General features: G+C 36.3%; 1 protein-coding gene across 12 annotated transcripts in view; it reads right to left on the bottom strand.

Annotated features, from left to right (window-relative positions):
• The window catches only part of FAM172A (family with sequence similarity 172 member A), a 425,882-nt gene that overhangs the window by 90,720 nt on the left and 315,637 nt on the right, over nucleotides 1-19,525 (bottom strand). The window contains exon 11 of one of the 12 annotated variants that reach the window (XM_049108238.1): nucleotides 9,146-9,237. The exons of 10 other annotated variants lie outside the window; for them this stretch is intronic. In XM_049108238.1, the coding sequence (XP_048964195.1) occupies nucleotides 9,161-9,237 (77 nt within the window). In that variant the 3' untranslated portion in view covers nucleotides 9,146-9,160. Of the gene's footprint in view, nucleotides 1-9,145; nucleotides 9,238-11,967; nucleotides 12,170-19,525 lie in introns of those variants that run through there. One more of the 12 variants, XM_049108246.1, reaches the window with a different exon arrangement.

Genomic DNA, 19,525 nt, shown 5'->3' with positions numbered 1-19,525 from the left:
GAAAAAGACCATTCAAATGCCAGGACTTGGATGCATGCAACATAAGTTGAATGCATGCAAGTCAGAGATTGGGCCTAATTCCAAGTATAAAATATTTCAGCTCCATGGGGAAAGCTAACCATAGGCCAAAACCTCAAAGCATATATGTAAACCATTTAGTTTTCTAAAAGGTCCAATATTGTAGTTTCTCAAGAAATTCTCAAACTTCAGAGAAATTTTAGTAACACAAACATTTTAAATGTGGAGGGCTAGGAGTTGTTGAGAAATATTCTGGCATGGATTCTAGTGGAGATTTGTTGATTTTTTTTTTTCAGAGACACACCAGAAAATTTAAAACACTTAATGAGTACTAGGAAGATAGCACTCCAAATTTAAAACTATTTTAAAGTGTATTAGATGAGGGTGTGAAACTTTCAGATTACTATGCTTCTAAACTGAAAGGTAAAGCAATTGTCCTCTTTAACTGAAGACAAAAATTAGGGAAAAAATATTGCAAAAGCTCCTACTCTAGTTACACCCCCCTTCATCCACATATTCTTCAATTATGCAACTTGGGTCAGAGACCATAGAATAAAAGCCCTCCAGCAAAAACTCAATTCAGCTGGCAGAGGAACGCTTACCTCAAAAGAGAGACTCAAAAAAAAAAAAAAAAAAAGACTCAACTCAGATTACTCTGTAATTGACATCAGTGCCAAATTGTGTGTGTGTGTGTGTGGGGGGGCGGTTGAAAGTTTTCACTTTCTAAATTTCTCTTCTCCACAAACTGGCCTCAAAAGCCTACAATAAAAATGTGGCCAGAAAGGGGCACCTGGCTGGCTCAGTGGCTGAGCATTTGCCTTTGGCTCAGGTTGTGATCCAGGGGTCCTAGGATGGTGTTCTGCATCTGGCTTGCCGCAGGGAGGCTGCTTCTCCCTCTGCTGGTATCTCTGCCTCTCTCTCTCTCTCTCTCTGTGTTTCTCATGAATTAATAAATAAAATCTTAAGAAAAAATGTGGCCAGAACAAGTTTAGTGATTCTTCAAAAAGTTAAACATAAAATTACTACATGACCCAGCAGTTCTCCTAGGTATCCAACCAAGAAAACGGAAAGCAGGTGTTTAAACAAAAACTTGTACATGAATATTCATACCAGCATTATTCATAACGGCTTAAAAAGTAGAAACCATTCAAATGTCCACTGATGGATGAATGGATAAACAAAATGTGGTATATTCATACAAGAGAATATTATCGGGCAATAAAAAGGAATGAAGAACTGATACACGCCACAGCATGGCTAAACCCTGAAAACATTATGCTACATGCAAGAAACTAGATGCAAGATGCTATATACTTTATGATTCTACTTATATGAAATGTCCAGAATAGGCAAATCTATAGAGACAAAAGCAGATTAGTGGTTGCCAGGGGCTGGGGGCGGGGAGGGAAGGTAAAATTGACAATAACTGCTTAGTGGGTATGGTGTTTCTTTTGGAGTGATGAAAATTTTCTGGAATTAGATAGTGGTGATGGTTGCATAAAATTGTGAATGTACTGTAGGTCACTAAATTGTAGACTATAAAATGGTTACCATGGCTAATTTTATGTTATATGAATTATACTTCAATTAAAAATGTGGTAGAATTCTTTTTCATTTTATTTATTACAATTCTGGTGAAGAAAGACATTAGTGAAACAAATTCCTACAGAAACAAAAAATTGGATATTGCCATAGGTGCTTTTTTTAAACTCATGAAATTTCTATGTCTGTTTGATTAGGCTGTGTCTCACTGAAGTGGGAAATTATTCAATCCTCTAGATAGTTAAGAATATTATTATAGGTACATGCTTATGATTCTGGCTAAACAAGACAAGGACAAATAGAATAAACTTACTTTGCTCAAAATTCAATAGAAGCTAAGCAACTCTGCTTTGTTTTAGATAAATGAACAAAATCTGACCAAAATGTAGAGATCTAAATGTCAAAAATCAAAGCATTTATTGCTTTTAATTTGTCCTTCTTTTTATTTATTTTAAAAAATATTTTATTTATTTATTCATGAGAGAGAGAGAGAGAGAGAGAGAGAGGCAGAGACACAGGCAGATGGAGAAGCAGGCTCCATGCAGGGAGTCTGACGTGGGACTCCATTCCGGGTCTCCAGGAGCATGCCCTGGGCTGAAGGCGGCGCTAAACTGCTAAGCCACCCAGGCTGCCCTTGTCCTTCTTTTTAAATAAAATTTTATTTATATAAGTAATCTCTATACCCAACAGAGGGCTCAAACTCATGACTCTAAGATCAAGACTCACATGCTCTTCTGATTGAGCCAGCCAGGCGCTCCTGTATTTACTTTAAAAAAAAAAAAAAAAAAGATTTTATTTATTTATTCATGAGAGACAGAGAGAGAGAGAGAGAGAGGCAGAGAGACAGGCAGAGGGAGAAGCAGGCTCCATGCAAGGAACCCGACGTGGGACTCAATCCCGGGATCTCCAGGATCAGGTCCTGGACTGAAGGCAGCACTAAAACCGCTGAGCCACCCAGGCTGCCCCTGTATTCACCTTTTTTTAAAAAAAAAAAAAAAAAAAAAAAGATTTATTTATTTATTTATGATAGACAGAGAGAGAGAGAGGCAGAGACACAGGAGGAGGGAGAAGCAGGCTCCATGCCGGGAGCCTGACGTGGGACTCGATCCTGGGGCTCCAGGATCGCGCCCTGGGCCAAAAGCAAGCTCCAAACTGCTGAGCCACCCAGGGATCCCTGTATTTACCCTTCTTGATGTGCAAAGGCAGTAGGTTTTTCTCTGCCCACAGACACAATGCAAGATCTACTTGCTAAGATTTGAGAAACTTGAAGTTTACCAAATATACATAAAATGTCTAATTATATATCTATACTGTAATTGCTATATCAAATGACTTTTAATATATTTTATATTTAATTAAAAAATTCATTAATTTTTAGCATTTATTCTTCTTTAACATAAGCATTTAAAGGCATACACTTTTGTTTGGCAATCTAGCTATACCAAAAAGTTTCTGTATTTTCATTCAGGCTCAATTCTAAGTATTTGCTAGGTTTATTCTTTAATCTTTAAATTATTTGGAGACTTTTCTTTAATCTTTTCTCCATTCTTTTATTCCTTCCCCAACTTTTACTGTAAAAAGAAAATTAAACCTGGAAGAGTTGCAATAGTACGATTGTCCATATACTCTTCTATCAGATTCAATAATTGTTAACATTTTTGCTGCAGGAGATTCACTGCTTTTATGTACATTATTTTCCTGAACCACTTGAGAGTTAGCTGCAAACCAAAGAATTTAACAACTGCATCTCAAGTATTTGTGTTTTCTGTCAAAGTCACAAGAGCTGTATTGGGATACATCCTTCTTTATAATTATTAACCTTCCTAAAAGTTAGAAAAAGCATTATAATATGTGAAATTGGCTTTTACGTAGAATTTCTCACTATTCTATAAGCATTATAAGGGCAATGTGCCTTCCACTTTTTTGGTGTGTTAAGTTTCTAATTTTTGACTTTGAGATTTTTTTTTTCTTTGAGATATTTTTATCTCTTAAATGATCCTCTGTATCTTCCAATTCAAATCTTCCCCTTTTTTCAAGCCTCATCTTTCATAGACACATCAGATATATACATGCATTCTGCTAGCCTTGGGATACTTAGAGCCTTGCTGTGTATAACCTTCATCTGGGTACTTATTTTCTGCTCTAATTTAAATTTTAGTTGCATGACATACTTTCCTCAGTGAGATCCTGAGCTCCTTTAGAATAGTGTTCTGGTCTTTTAAATCCCAAGGTCATTGGATACTAAAATTCTTTCTCAACTTAACGGAAACCTTCATGGCATGCATGATACTTGTTGAAAGAATGTAAGTGAATTGAAGATTATATACCTTTACTTCTATTGTGTCATATGCCATAAACTCATAGAAATTAACATTAGAATTATGTAAATTAACATTATAGTCTACTTGGAGACAATTATTTTTATTTCACTGAAATAACCTCGTATTTTCCAAATGAAAGAATTTTCATGCTGAAAGAGTTCTTACAGATTGTCTAGTCCAGTTATATATCCCAAATCTTACAATATTTCAAGTAAAAAGATCTACAGAACTTAAATGATTGACCTAACATTATAAAACTTTAAAAAGGCAGATCCAAAATAGAATCAAATGAGTTACTATATCCAAAGGCCTTACACAGGAAGAGCTTAAAGAATATTATTAACCACAGAATCAAGGTTTTGGATGCCTAGGTCAGTGCATTTCCCATTTAAACACATTACCTCAGCATTCTACAGTGAAATAACGAAGCCAATCATTTGGGGAGCATGTTATATACATATATTCTTTTGTCAGCAAGAGATACATGATAGGAAATCAGGCAGAGGTCATCAGAACAGGCTCTGACTATTCCTAAATGGAGGTCGCAAATTGGCTGCCTGTGGGCTTGACTTGGGTGGTAGTTATTTTATTCGACCTGTATAATAGTTTTAAAACCTAAGTTAGTTGCAATGCCTAAAACTAGAGAGATTTCAAATAAAGATACACATGTCTGACTTTTTTGAGAAAACTGGAAAATCTGACAATGCTGTGCTTACATTCCTGCATGCCACCAATCAGTTGGGGTTTGAATTTGTAACTCTTGTCCTCAGCTAAGGCCTTAATTATGATTAATGCATAGAATGATAACTTTGAATCATGTAATAAGAAGTACATGAGTCAGGAAATACTAAGATATTCACTTGCTACATATAATTGCTAGCTATACCTAAGTCGCTATTTCCTCCAGCAGGAAAATGAATTGTTATATTATAAGGATAAAAACAAAGGTGATTGTTTTTAAGGGGTTAAATATAATTTAGCCAGAAAATTCATTTGAAGAGAAGAGCTCAGTCTTTGGACTTCAGTTACCTAAAATGCCACTGTATTTTTCTTTTATTGGAGATGCTGGTCCAATAACCTTGATTCATGTGTTAAATAAAAACAAATGACACAATTATATTTGGAACCTTTTTTTTCCTAATGTAAACATAGCCCTTAAGATCTGAAACTATTTTAGATAGCCTGCTTTTGACCGGAACTAATCAGCTATAAGAAAAAAATTAAAAATAAAAATAGGTTACAACACATTAAATATCCTCTCTCTGCCACCTTACACTTTTTGGTGCTAAAACATATGCTCTGCCACCTGCAGATAAAAGTCACACACTGAGAGTGTATATTCTGACAAGAATTACTAGTTTCAAGCATGCCTAGTGATTTTGGACAGTAGCACTTAAGAAACCTTCAATCTGGCAGTTTTATCACTGCACATTTTCTAAAGCATTCCTACAGTCTAAAGTTGTATAAGTGTTGGAATCTGACCTTTGGGCGAAAACAAAATAAAATGAAACAAAAAGGATCCCAGGGTAGCGTTTTGATCCAACTTGCTCTAATTTTTTTTGGTCTGATACATACTTACCTTTTTTTTTTTTTTCCCCATTTATTTTGTACCTCAGTGACAAGGGTGACTTGGATTTTTGTATTTTCTGACAGAGTAAAAGTCTATTGAAAGACCAAGACAACTTCCATCCCTGGGCATACTGGAAAAAATCTGTCACAGGAGTTAAAAATTATTATTGCTCCATAAGGAATTTATGTCTTATTTTTATATTTCCTTTATTCTTGCTTTAATTTTTCTATTTTACCTTATTCTGTATTTATATGTTGACTATTTCAGCTTGTTCCAAAAAGGGTTTGTGGTTTACACAAAAGAACCCAGGGTGGACTTCCAGTGACGGCAGGTAAAGAGGCTCGCAAATCTCAGATACAGCTATAAAAGTCAACAGAATTGTCAAGTACAACCATCCCAGCACTCCAGAAATCAACCAAAGGCAAACAACAAACTGAGAAGTGTTTATTTATGAAAAACTGCTGAACTACAGGTAAGAGCAGTGACAATCTGTGGCAGGCAGCTCAGAATGGAGAGTAGTGCTTCCAGGGTGGGACTGGCTGTAAAACCCCACAGCTTCACAGCTAGAAGGGCCTGACTTTGATTAAGAGTAGGATAAAAGCTCCTGTGCAATGGTATTGTCAGCAAATAAAACAAATTCGGTGGGAAATTAACCATAAAAGCCTATGGCCCTACCAAATTGAAATTGTGATCTCACTTGGGGTGAGCAACAGACCAGTGGACTAGCTAGAAATTTGATAGGGAGATCTTGGAAATGAAAGAGCCACTGAGAGACTAGATGAATCCCTGGCACATGCTTCTGTTCTGGAAGGCTAAGTGCTGGCACAGAAGTCCCAGGAAAGCCTAGTCAAAAATTAAAAGCTGGGGGAAGACATGAAAACTGCATGAATTTTGAATACACTGCAACTCACACACAGATCCATCCACAGAGCGTTACTGGCTTCAGACAATTGAGTAAAACCTCTGACCATTAAACTATGTAGCAAAGGGTTGATTTTCTAGGAAGCAAGTCTAATATAAAGCAAAAATAAGAATTAAAAAAAGAACAGATATCAGCGTGTATATACTGAAGGGGAGATAGATTCTGCAAACTAAGTTCAGACAAATATCTATTACAAACAAAATAAAATGAAACAAAACCAAATGAACAAACAAAAAATAGCAGCGACAACAATCTTTAAAAAAAAAATCTAGTTTTCCTTACCACTCCTATTAAACACAGTACAGGTGGTTATAGCCACTGTGGTAAAGCAAGAAAAGAAATGAATGGCATGAATATTGGAAAGAGAGATGTAAAGTATCTTTTTTTTTTCTATCTTCATTCATGGATGAAATCTCTTGTATTAGAAAATTGTAGGAGTGCCTGGGTGGCTCAGTTGGTTAAGCATCTAATTCTCGATCTCAGGGTCCTGAGTTCAAGCTCTGCACTGGGCTCCATGCTGGGCATGGAGGCTACTTGAAAAAAAGAGAGAAGAAAATTCTAAAGGTTTTACTCCCCCCCAAATTCTAGAAGTTTCATCTAGGTTGAAGAATACAAAATCAATATGCAAAAGTCAGTTTTCTGACAAAACTCAGTTATTCTTTATACCAGCAATAAATAATTTGAAAATTACATTAAGAATTCCATTCACAAAAAGAAATTCCATTCACAATATCATCGAAAAGAATAAAAAGTTAAGAATATATTTAACAAAGGAAGGGCAAGAAAACTAAAAAAAAAAAAATTGCTGAGAGAATTTACAGATGATCCAAATAAAGGACAATGTTGTAATTTTCAAATTTATGATAAGGATACAGTATTCAAAACAGCATGGTTCTAATGTAAAAAAAAACAGATATATGGATCAATGGAACAGAATATAAAGTCTATTAATAAATGCTTACTTTATGCTCAATTGATTTTTGAGAAAGGTCCAAGGCATTTCAAAGGGGGAAAGGACAGTGTTTTCAACAAGTGCTGCTGGGAAATTAGATATCCATATGCCGAAAAATGAACTTAGATCCTTACCACATACCATACACAAATATGAACTCAGAATGAATCATACCTAAATGTAGAGGTAAAATCATAAAACTTCCATAACAAAACACAGTAGATAATATTTATGATCTAGGTTTTGGTAAAGAGTTCTTAGATATGATACCAAAATATAACTCATAAAAAATAATAAATTAAACTTCCTCAGATTTTGAACTTATAAAAACTTCTGCTTTTCAAAAGATACTATAAGGGAAAAAAAACAAACAAGCCACAGGCCAGGAGAAAATATTCATAAATCATAGACCCGATAAGGGACTTGTATTTAGAATATATAAAGAACTCCTTCAACCCAATAATAAAGGATTTGAAAATAGGGAAAACAAATATAGAAATTTCACCAAAGAAGATATACATATGGCTAATAAACACATGAGAATATACTTAATATCAAGTAGTCATTAGGGAAATACAAATTAAAACCAAAATGAGGTAACATCACACACCTACTAGGATGGCTATAATCTAAAAGCAACTGATATACCAAGTGTTGATGCGGATGTGGAAAAACTGGAACTCTTAATGCTTTGCTCGTGAATGTAAAATGCTGCTGGCACTTTGAAAGTGTTCTGTAGTTCCTTAAAAACCTGAACTTACCATATGACCTAATAGTTCTACTTACACACCTAAGATAAATGAAAACTAGTGTCTGGACTGATTCAAATGTGAATGTTCGTAGAGGCATTATACATAATAGCTCCAAATTGAAAATAATTCAAATATTCATCAACTGGTAAATGGGTGAACAAAATGTGGCATATCCACATAATAGAATACTATTCAACAGCAAAAAGGAATGAACTACTTATACATGCTATAATGTGTCTGAACCTCACAAATATTGTATGCAGAAGAAGCCAGACAGAAAAGACCGCATACTGTTTGATTCCATTTATATCATGTTTACAGAAAAGACAAATATATGGAGACAGTGGATCACTGGTTGTCCAGGGCTGTGGGTGGAAGCAGCAAATGGGCACGAATAAACTTTTGGGGGTCATGTAAATATCCTAAAATTGGATCGTGGTGATGGCTGCACAACCACAAATTAACAAAAAATGATTCAACTGTATACTTAAAATGAAATTATTTTATAGCATATAAATTGTACTTCACTAATGATATTACAAAAATAAACACAATATAAAATTATATGAGAGTATTTGAAGAAGTCAAGGCAAAAGCAAAAATGGATACAAAAATAATGAATGGATGTGATTAATCCTATTGAGTTGCAGGCAACGATGTGATGCATTCAGCTTAAGCTTCCAAATGTTGCAAATGAGGAGGGGAATAAATGGGTATGTCAGTGGTTCCCAAACTTGGGGAAGCACTGGGGATTACCTGGGGATCTTTCAAAAAGGCTGACGCCTGGCTCCCATCCTAGACATTGTGATTATACTGTAATAGGAAAGAGGCCTTGGTTGCTCAAGTAACGCTCTTGCGGAGCAAAGTTTGGGAACCCCTGGAATAACATACTATAAGATTTTCATTGACCATAAGATAAAAAGAAATAATTGGGGAAAAATGGGAGTTCTGGAAAGGATTTCTCCTTTAGGTCCTCCCAGAAGGGGACCTCATATTTAGTGAGTTAGTGCCTCTAAATCAGCCATCCTCCCCCAGTCCTTGGTGGGTCCTCAGTGGGTTCCAGGCTGCAGGGACAGTGATGCTTCAGTCCTCAGGGCAGCCAAGGGGACCAAGGGTAGCTGGAGCAGCTGGGCCTGAGCACTCCAGCCTCGAGCAGTTGCCTACATTCACACCAGAAAACTCAATGAGTATTGTATTTTTGTAGCATGTGCCAGAAAATAAAAAGCATGTCATCTGAAAGACACCTATAGCAGCAGTAAGGGGGACTTAAACATTATTTATTTATTTGAGAGAGAGCGAGAGTGAGAGCGAGAGCAAGAGAGAGCATGAACCAAGGGGCAGAGGGAGAGAGAGAAGCAGGCTCCCTGCTGAACAGGGAGCCCCACGTGGGGCTCCATCCCAGGACCCTGAGACGGTGACCTGAGCCAAGGTCAGACGCTTAACTGACTGAGATGCCCAGAGACCCTGGGGATTTTTATGTAAGAGTTTCTTTCAACAAGCTGATTACAAAACAGAGAAAACAGTTCAGTTAAAACATTTCTGCTACGGTCCAAAGTGTCTGGTCAGCTGCTCTCTGGCTTCATTTATCCCACAGTATTCTCGGTGGTTCTAAAACTTCCTGAAGTCCTCTGTTTGGGTGGCCCTCATGTTAATGAATTTAAGTTATTTATTAATGAGGCCACTTTTATTTACCGTGAGGCCAAGTTTAATCAAAGGAGCTGCCTGTGCTGCCCGGGGAATGCGGCTCCATGTCTCAGAAACTAGGAAAGGCCCAGGACGCTCACTTCTTCGAGGCTCCTTCCTTATACATGGTCTTTAAGCTGACTGTGAGCACCACATAACCTAGATTGTGTAGTATCAGCAGGGAGCATATTCATGTTATTTATGAGGAACTCACCTTAGATTTAAAAAAAATAGCTCATCTTTAGTCCAACCTTCCCCTCCCACTCCATTTTCAGTTAATTCCACGCAGTGACTGATTATATTGTGTGTCACTGGGGAGCATTAAGATTTTGCCCTTCAGAATTGTTTCAAGGTATGAAATTTCAGGCAAAACGGCTGGTGTAGAAGTTTAGAATACAGGATATGGCTTCTGGCTCCATATATTCTCCTGGTCACCTACAACCCTTGCTCAGGAGAATAATCCTAGTGGAGTTCTCCCCACAAATAAAACTTTGAGCAGATAGCCTTGATAAGTACATTAGTGAATCTTTATGGTTCTCTACCCCATTAGTCACATCACTACCCTAGAGGTACACCAACCACAGATAGTAAAATCATCTTACATGTTAATTTCCCATATGACACATCAGATTCTTGCGTCGAGAGCTCCTATTTTAAATCAAAAAGTTAGTTCTTGCCTATGTAACCACAATATTCCATTTAACTGTAAGGAAATTCCATTCTTCCCTTAATGAATTTTTACTCTCTATTAAAAGGAACCAAGAGGATTTTATTCTATTTATATGAACATTGGAACCACTTTTGTTTACTCGGAAAATGAAAGAATGAAATGGTAAGAATATACTTGTATTTCTAATATATATATATAATCAAAAAAAGGATTTCAGAGAAAAGCACAAATGTGAGGACAGCAAAAAGGAAAAGGTTAGACAGGAATGTTCAGTGCTTACTTAAAACTTAAGCAGAAACTATAGCTTAAAATTTTTTTGAAGCACCCTTAAGTCTCTTTGTTAATTTAAAATTTATCACAAATACATAACTGCATTCTGCTTCAATCCCCTTAAGTCATCTTGTTAAATTTTGTCACAACATGTGTTACTGTAGTTCTACACTTTTACCTTTGCACTTTGTAGTGTGTAGCAGAGCAACATAATTAACCACTGCTAGGTAGTGTTTACGTTAGTTCTCAAAAGGTTAAGAAGCTGATTATAGCTAAAATCAGCTTTGCCTGAGGCTTCAGGGGCTCTGTGTAATCAAATTAGACAAGCAGGGCACAGTGTCACCTAACACAGACCAGGGCACTTTCTTCTTTGCTCTGACCCTTTTCCCCCCCCTTTTTATTAGGGGAACAACTTGAGCTTTGTGCTTTTACCAGATGATTTAAAAAGACTTGTTTCTAATAAATTTGGCATGCAATCTTGTAAGATGCCCACCTGTTTAAAAGTAATGAGAGCAAGTAGAGCAAATTCTGGAAAAAAAAAAAAAAAGAATAGTAAATGCTGATATAAGAAATCCAAATTTGGAGAGGGTGAGATCTTATACAGAAAGTATTTTCCTAAAAGGCAGGTGATAACATGGTCAGGTATATATGATATTCAGGACGTTTCTTTCCTGGCTTTAGATAGACTGTAGCTTTGTTCTACAGAAAACCACACAATGGTTTACCAGGTTCCAAGGGAGCTCAGAGAACTTTATAAACCTGACAATGTATTAGCATTTCTGAGAAGCCATGGCTAACCACTCTGTTGAAGTACTGCTCATCCTCCCTCCATCTCCACTCTTTGAAGTCTGGCAAGGTGAACTGTATAATGGACGCATTTAAGAAGGGGGTTTCATAAGGTGAGGAGAAGAGCAAATAAGCCCTACTTCACAGACTCCCTTTCTACACGGTTCTATATTTAAATGCAGTAAGACGAATTAGACAAATCCAAATCCTTGCCGCCTTTGAGCCTAAAGGGAACAAAAGCATGAACACTAAAGAGATATTAAAAAAGAGAAGGAATGGCAAATTTAAATAAAAATCTAGAATCTCATTTCTAACAAAATTTATGAATCATTATTAAAACAATAGGTAACATTTGTTACATCTTTATCTTCTTATATTTGACTTCGAACTTTCAGCTCAAATTCTACATATTTACTATTTTGCTTGAAATACATAAACAAAATGAATGTAAACAACCTACAAATGAGTGATCAGGAGAAAATGAATTTTGCTAATGATTTATTCTGGGCAATAAAATAAAAACTTGTTATTTTAATTGATTAAGTCATAAAAGAGTTCCTGGAGAAGTCAAATCTTGCTATTTGCACAGTCAGACAATTTCTGCTAATCCAGCAGTACTTAACAAATTCACATGTGGTTAGCTTGTCTTGCCATAGCTGTATATCACATTTCTGTGCTGCAAGCTGTGCAAAAAAAAATCAATATGCCAAGTTTAACAAAAGGACAGGAAACATGATGTTCTCCTATATTTTCAATGAACCTCAAATGACTCTGCTGTTCATACTCAGTACAATTTATGGCAGAGAAATGTATTCTTCAATGAAAAAAAAACTACAATGGAATGAATTATATAAATTCAGAGCTGAAGTTCCGCCTTATTCCATAATAACAATTTATTTAGAAGATTCTGACATTCTGCTTCAATGTGCACAGTACAATCAGCCATTCATGAGGCAGTTTTTTTTTAAATAAAGGCTAACGTATATTCTTTAGACCAATGAAATATATAGCCTATTTATGGCAATAGTTTGATATACGTATTTAATTTAGGTTTTGGAGACTTTTTTTGAATGTCTCACATGTGAAACATAGGATGAGATGGTAACTGCTGAGCAAATGCTTTAAATTATAACACTAAGGAAAAAAAAATCCCAATGGATACGGAGATACTGCATTGGTTAATTGATTCTAGATTTTTACGTCTTCTTTTACTGCTGTAGAAGTACATTATGCGTGGAAGTAGATTAGTATGAAAATGTTGAGAATGAAGTAGGAGTGGTCATGACCAATAGGTCAGCAGAGAGCAGTGCCACTTCTCCCTTCTCAAGTCAGTGATGTGGAACTAAGTGTGGCAAAACAACCAGTGACTTGGCCTTCAGCCAGAGGATTCAGGACTGTTGCCACAGAGCTTTTTTTTTTTTTTTTTTTTGATAAGAAGAGAATTGGCTTTAGGAATCATCAAAAGGGCCATACGCATAGAAAAATTAGAAAGCTAAACAATTCACAAACACAGAGAAACTCACATATGAAAAATTCCTTGGTAATTTTTCTTCATTCCAAAGGCAGCACTAAATGAATTAATGGCACTTAAAACTGGGGAGAGCATGTCAGTGATCAGCACCGAAGGTCTAAGTTGTTACAGAGAACACATTCAGAGAATTATGCTTATTTCTAACTTTCTATTAATGGGTTATTTATAACACAATTTTCATTCATAGATGAATATACCATTTAAAAGAGGATAGGCATGAAGTTACCAACCAGAAAATTACAATATAGTAATCCTAAGTGTTAAATAATACTATTGTTGCTATAAATGAGCACTTCAATATATAACTGACCCTAGAACAATATTGGGCCTCCGGGTGCCATTCCCCGGCACAGTTGTAAATCTGCATATAACTTTTGACTTCCCCAAAACTTAATAATAGCCTACTATTGACTGGAAGTCTTATTGATAACATAAACAGTATTGACACGTATTTTGTATGTCAAATGTATTCTTACAATATAGTAAGCTAGGAAAAGGAAAACATTTACTAAGAAAGTTGTAAGGAAAAGAAAAAACATTTCAGTACTGTGCTGTTTTGACTAGAAAAAAACCCACATACATGTGCATCCATGCAGTTCACACACATATTGTTCAAGAATCAATTGTAATTCATATTCTTTTTTTTTTTGGTAATTCATATTCTTTTTTTTTTTGGTAATTCATATTCTTATTTCAAAATAGAAGATGTAACATGGCTCAGAATAGTGGTAAGAAGTATTTGTATGGATAGTCACAAAATCCAGAATACCAGAGCTTTGGGGGAAAAAAATTATACCAAGGCACTCAAGTCATAATTTAATTGCATATTCAAGTAGACTCTTTAAAATTTGCAACTGCAATTCCCAGTTAGTTGTGTGGTCCTAGTATATACATAACCTATTCCCAGGAAGTGAGAGAGTTAACATTTTTGGAAAGTGCTTAATTATTTTAATAACAAGAGGTAAGCATTTCACTTCTGGGGAGTAAAACTACCTTAGCATGTTAATGATTTTAGGTTTAAATGGCTCTTCAAATTATTTTTCCTCATTTTTCATCTCCATAGATCTTATATTTTCTAGCTTCTTCTCATCTCTCTAAAGGCTCTTTGGTAGTACCTTTTCCCTCTTCCTATAAAACATCTATGTGTTAATGGGATTTCCCTATCACTTTATTGCCAATAAATGAAACCCACAGATTCACTTCTGATATAAATAAATGCCTAGTCTCTGCTCTTGAGGCAACACTGCTGGTTCTGTCTCGGATGTCTCTTTCACACATCCAATCATTTCTTTAATCTCAAATGGAGGGGGTCTGCCTTCATCTTCTCAGCACTACTTAATTTCTCCAGCATCGCTGGTATCCTCACATCTCATTTGCCCACACAGGAGATTTGTCCATAATTTTTATACACCTCAAAATGTTGGAATCTTCATAAAATTTTCCTGAGTTTTGTACCATGGCTATTATCTACAGGGTGGAGTGTCTGGTATGTTTGAACTCTTAGGCTATGAAGCGTGTATTTAATTTGGTCTGAATTAAGCCTCTTAGAAGACAATCTTAAAGCTATGAAAATTATCTACCTAACTAGCATTAAAACGATGAGAAATTCAGAGAAGTTCAATAACTGGCCCCAAGCCACATACTGGTTTGTGACTCTCATCATTCTCTACTCACATTTTTTAGTCCCCTGCAATTATTATTATTATTTTATTTATTTATGATAGTCACAGAGAGAGAGAGAGAGAGAGAGAGGCAGAGACACAGGCTGAGGGAGAAGCAGGCTCCATGCACTGGGAGCCCGACGTGGGACTCGATCCCGGGTCTCCAGGATCGTGCCTTGGGCCAAAGGCAGGCGCCAAACCGCTGCGCCACCCAGGGATCCCCGTCCCCTGCAATTATTATGCTTCTCAAAGCAGAATTGGGGGGAACTATCAACCAATAAATTTCCTATAGGTCAGATCTCTGCCACTTTCAATCAACATATTCCTTCTGTTTCTACTTTTAAACCTTCAATGCACTTTTTCACTATATCTTAGTATGACTTCTGGATCTTGTTCTTAAGTGTGTAAAGGCCATCTTGGTCACAAGTTGCTGTGGCCACATTCTAACCTTGCAGAAACTGCTTATTAAATATCCTTCCTAAGTCAAAAGTAACTTTGCAAGAAGTCCATCTACTATCTATCTAAAATAAAGTAAATTTTTAACTTCTAACTTTCCTACTTGTTTTGTTCTTTTCCTTTAAGTAAGGCAGATATAAAATCCTTGGCTTCTATTTCTAGCACCCTAAAAATCCATTTCGGTTCCCACTCTTTAAAGAAGCTCCCTTTCTCATTTTTCCTATGCTCACTTTTCTGAGCATTTTAGAGTAGGTTCCTTTCTCCCATAACTTTCAACACTAGAAGAGAAGTGCATTACTTTATTATTTAACTTTACCTACTCAGACCCTCATGCCTTTTCCCTTTCAAGTCTTTTTAATACACCGATTTATGAATCTTTCTTTATAAAATCCACCTAATTACTAGACTGCAGTCAACAGCCACATGCTGTTGCCATCACTTGTATTTCAATTTCATTCCCTCACATTCTTTAATTTTAAAACATAGATCCTTAGGATTGCAACAGACATTAAAGATTATTTTATCTAATCTCTACCGAAGGTATGAAGTCTTTCCATCAAATTTATGAAAAGTGGTCATGGAGCCTTTACCTGAATGCTTCAAAAGACAGAAAGCTCACTAGTTTATAATGCAGCCCATTCCATGTCTGACACAACACAATCATTATACTGAGCCTAGTGAATTTCCATAATCCACCATCAAAGCCTTTGTCATAAAGTATTCAGAACATCATTTATAATGTGGGGTTGAGAAGAGCTAAATCATTAAAACTTCTGGGTTCCTTTGGAGCCATAAGTTGAAGATCTGGATGCTACCTACTAGATTTCAAGAGCTGTGAATACTAAGAGAAAAACTGATGGGGTGCCTGGATGGCTGAGTCAGTTAAACATCTGACTCTTGATTTCAGCTCAGGTCATGATCTCAGGGTCATGAGATCCAGCCCTGCATCAGTCTCTATGCTCAGCCAAGAGTCTGCTTGAGATTCTCTCTCTCCTTCTCCCTCTTCCTCTCCTCCCCATAAAAAATCTTTAGCTGTAGCTGTTGTACCATTATTTTTTTTAAAGATTTTATTTATTTATTCATGAGTGACAGAGAGAGAGAGGGGCGGGGGGCAGAGACACAGGCAGAGGGAGAAGCAGGCTCCATGCAGGGAGCCCAATGAGGGACTCGATCCTGGGGCTCCAGGATCATGCCCTGAGCCAAAGGAAGATGTTCTATTGCTGAGCCACCCAGATGTCCCTAGTTATACAGTTCTTAAGAAACTGGCCTATGCAATATTTTACTAACTACTTGATTAAGAGTATGGGACAAGCTCAAACATTAAAGTTAATATTAATTAAAATATTAATTTTCACATAATTGGGAAACTACATATCCATGAAGCCTTATTTCTCTTATAAGAGAAAACATGTGTTTCCAAAAATGACAGTTCAGGCATTTTGATGGACAGCCGATGTTTTAGATTTAAGTTCTTTTAACTTCAGTGATTTACAGGGCCAGTGACCAGACTCATCTTTTAATTTTTCATTTTGTGATGCCTAACTAAAGTGGAAGGTATATACACAATCTTACCTACATGTGGATATTAGATATCTGAAACAAATATAGTGAAGAATATAATGTGAAGAGAGTCTAAGACCCTGTGGTAAAAGGCATACTTTTGGTAAACGTCGAATGAGTGAATGAATGAATACATAAACAATAAATATGGTCTATTTTGTAATGGTAAAATTTTGAAATCAAGCTAATAGGCCAACTCCCTGTACTGGCTTAACTTTGAGATTGGTTTAAAGAGCCGTTTTTAATTTGATAGGTTTGGAAAAGGAGAAGGCGGGAAGCAGGGGCTAGAACCTAGTGTGGCAGCTCTCTCTGTAAGATGAACTGCCGTTCGGGTGAAGAGGCTGGTTACAGTACTAGCTGGGAACTCTAAGTGTTACGGGCTTTGAAGTCAGTTCAGCTTTGATGTCCTCCTCTCATAGTTAATCGTAAGATAGTACAGAAGAGGGAAAAAATAAGACTTTCTAATACTGTCCTTGGTGTCATTGCTTGGGAAATCCTAGCAAGAAAAAAGATTGGTGTCTGTGTGAATTTTAAGTAGCACCAGTCTGTTTTTTATTCCTAAACAGTTTTAAATTAGTGATACGATAATCACAATCATTAGTTTGGAAAAAAAAATAAAGTTGTTAGTTTGGGGCAAGCACTGGGATAAACAAAAACATTCCCAAATTTGTGATTAGAACATGACTCAGTCCATAAGAACACACGTATTAATGATGATTTGGGATCCTCATTATGCTAACTACAATCAGATGGAGTTTATGCACATGTGGTTCTCAACTGCGAGGAACTTATCATCTGACCACTGATAACCCTGCCTGGCAGGAACCTCAGATATCATCTAGTCTGAGACTCAAATCGAGAGAAGCTGGTTTGTTTTAGAAACAAAAGATGAAACTACCAGGTACACACATACATATACATAAATTAAAGAAATGACCACCAATAGATAGCATGTAGAGGGGAGCCCGGGTGGCTCAGCGGTTTAGCGCCGCCTTCAGCCCAGGGCCTGATCCTGGAGACCGGGGATGGAGTCCCACGTCGGGCTCCCTGCATGGAGCCTGCTTCTCCCTCTGCCTGTGTCTCTGGTTCTTTCTCTTTCTCTCTCTCTCTCTGTCTGTCTTTCATGAATAAATAAATAAAATCTTAAAAAAAATAGCATGTAGAAATGGATACAAGTATCTTGTGAGTTCTTAACTAGAAGAAAAAAGTATGAGAATTTCATATTGAGAGAGAACATTGTTTTCCTAATTTTATTCATTTGTATAATACTTTTATGCATTTTGCCCTAAATACAGATTACTGTTACTATGAAATTACCTGGCATTTTCTTTACATCAACTTATCTTTTCTGTTTGTCTAGTTCCTAAGCAGTCATTAAATGGGTTTCATTATTTGTTATTCATACCTTTTCTCATATATATATATTAGAATGAACAAAATGCCTACTAAGATAAAAAAAATGGTCTATCTATGAACCACTAGAAGTATGTATATAAAACACTAAGATGGAGGACTCGAGGAAAAAAATATATCCTAGTTATTTCTTGAAGTACTTAAATGAGAACTATGATTTTTTAAGTTTGCATCCTTTAGGTATTTGGATGTCCATGTGATCTGGGATAACTTGAATTTTAAATGTTCTGTTCTTTTCTTTTCTTTGGGGTCATGTGGTTTGATGCCTCCCACCATAAAACTTTAATTGCTGGAAACTTCCCTAGCTTACTTCATGGATAATAAATAATCTATAGTTTTAAAAAATCTATAATTACATGTGATAGTAATGATAATTCCAGACCAAGGTAGTAACGAGTGGAAAGGAAAAACGTTTCCTTTTGACTCTGCATAGTGCTTGCTGTCTTGCTGCCTACTGCTTAAAAAAACAAAAACAGAAAAAACCCCAACAACAAAGAACCCCACAAAACTTTCTAGTTTTCCTAAGTAGAAAGAAACTAAAGAAACTACAGAAATCTTACAGGCATGGCTTTAATGGGAAAAGGAAAAGAATGATTGAAGTTCTTCCTGTTTATGTGTTGGTATCATGTAATGAGATGAGAAAGAATCCAAAGCCAGATACTAGAAGAGAGGGTTAACTACACCTTATGAAAACAAAAGGTCATTCCTCTGTTAAATTCTTATCCTTTAAGTGCATTTGAGTTGACTGTAAACATAAACAAAAGCCACTGGTGGGCAATTAAATTTGAAGAAGTGGCCCATAAAAAGTAGAATATTCAGTATGTATTAGAGTCAGTTACACAACATTTGATTTAATAGTTAGATTTTAAGCGCTCCTCTTATAATACATGTTAAATGATCTCAACAAATCATCTTCCGAAAGGCAGCAAAATGACAATTTCATACAGTCTAAGGCTGGTAGGACAAGAACGTTAGAGCAAATTAATCTGTAAACCTTTATCTACATTAAAGGTTGAAAATCTGCAGGCATTTGTAACAAGAACTTTAAAATGAATCTGCCATTCCCAAAGTCATCTCGCTAGACAGGAAAGAGGAACTTGGCATGTGACCAATAAATGATGAGAGAGCAACAGCTCCGGGTTAGAGGGCACCGATGACTGCCACAAATCTCACCAGCTAGGGCAACAGATTAAGCTGGAGGATATGGTGCCCTACAACCTTAACCTGCTAATACCTTTACATTCTTAAGAATGACCTCGCATCTGCTCTTTCATATTAGTTGTTAGTTACACTAATTACAGCTTAACTGGTATTGTTGGTACCAGTTTTTCCCTCAAAAGACATGTAGAGAAAGGTTATCTCTAATAGCTTGAAATAACTTCAGCCAAATTCTGTGATGCACATTAGGAGCACTTACC

The sequence above is a fragment of the Canis lupus genome, chromosome 3 (genome assembly GCF_003254725.2).
Source record: "Canis lupus dingo isolate Sandy chromosome 3, ASM325472v2, whole genome shotgun sequence".
Classification (NCBI taxonomy): domain Eukaryota; kingdom Metazoa; phylum Chordata; class Mammalia; order Carnivora; family Canidae; genus Canis; species Canis lupus.
The sequence above is the reverse complement of the archived record's forward strand: the minus strand, read 5'-3'. Positions and strand labels throughout refer to the sequence as shown.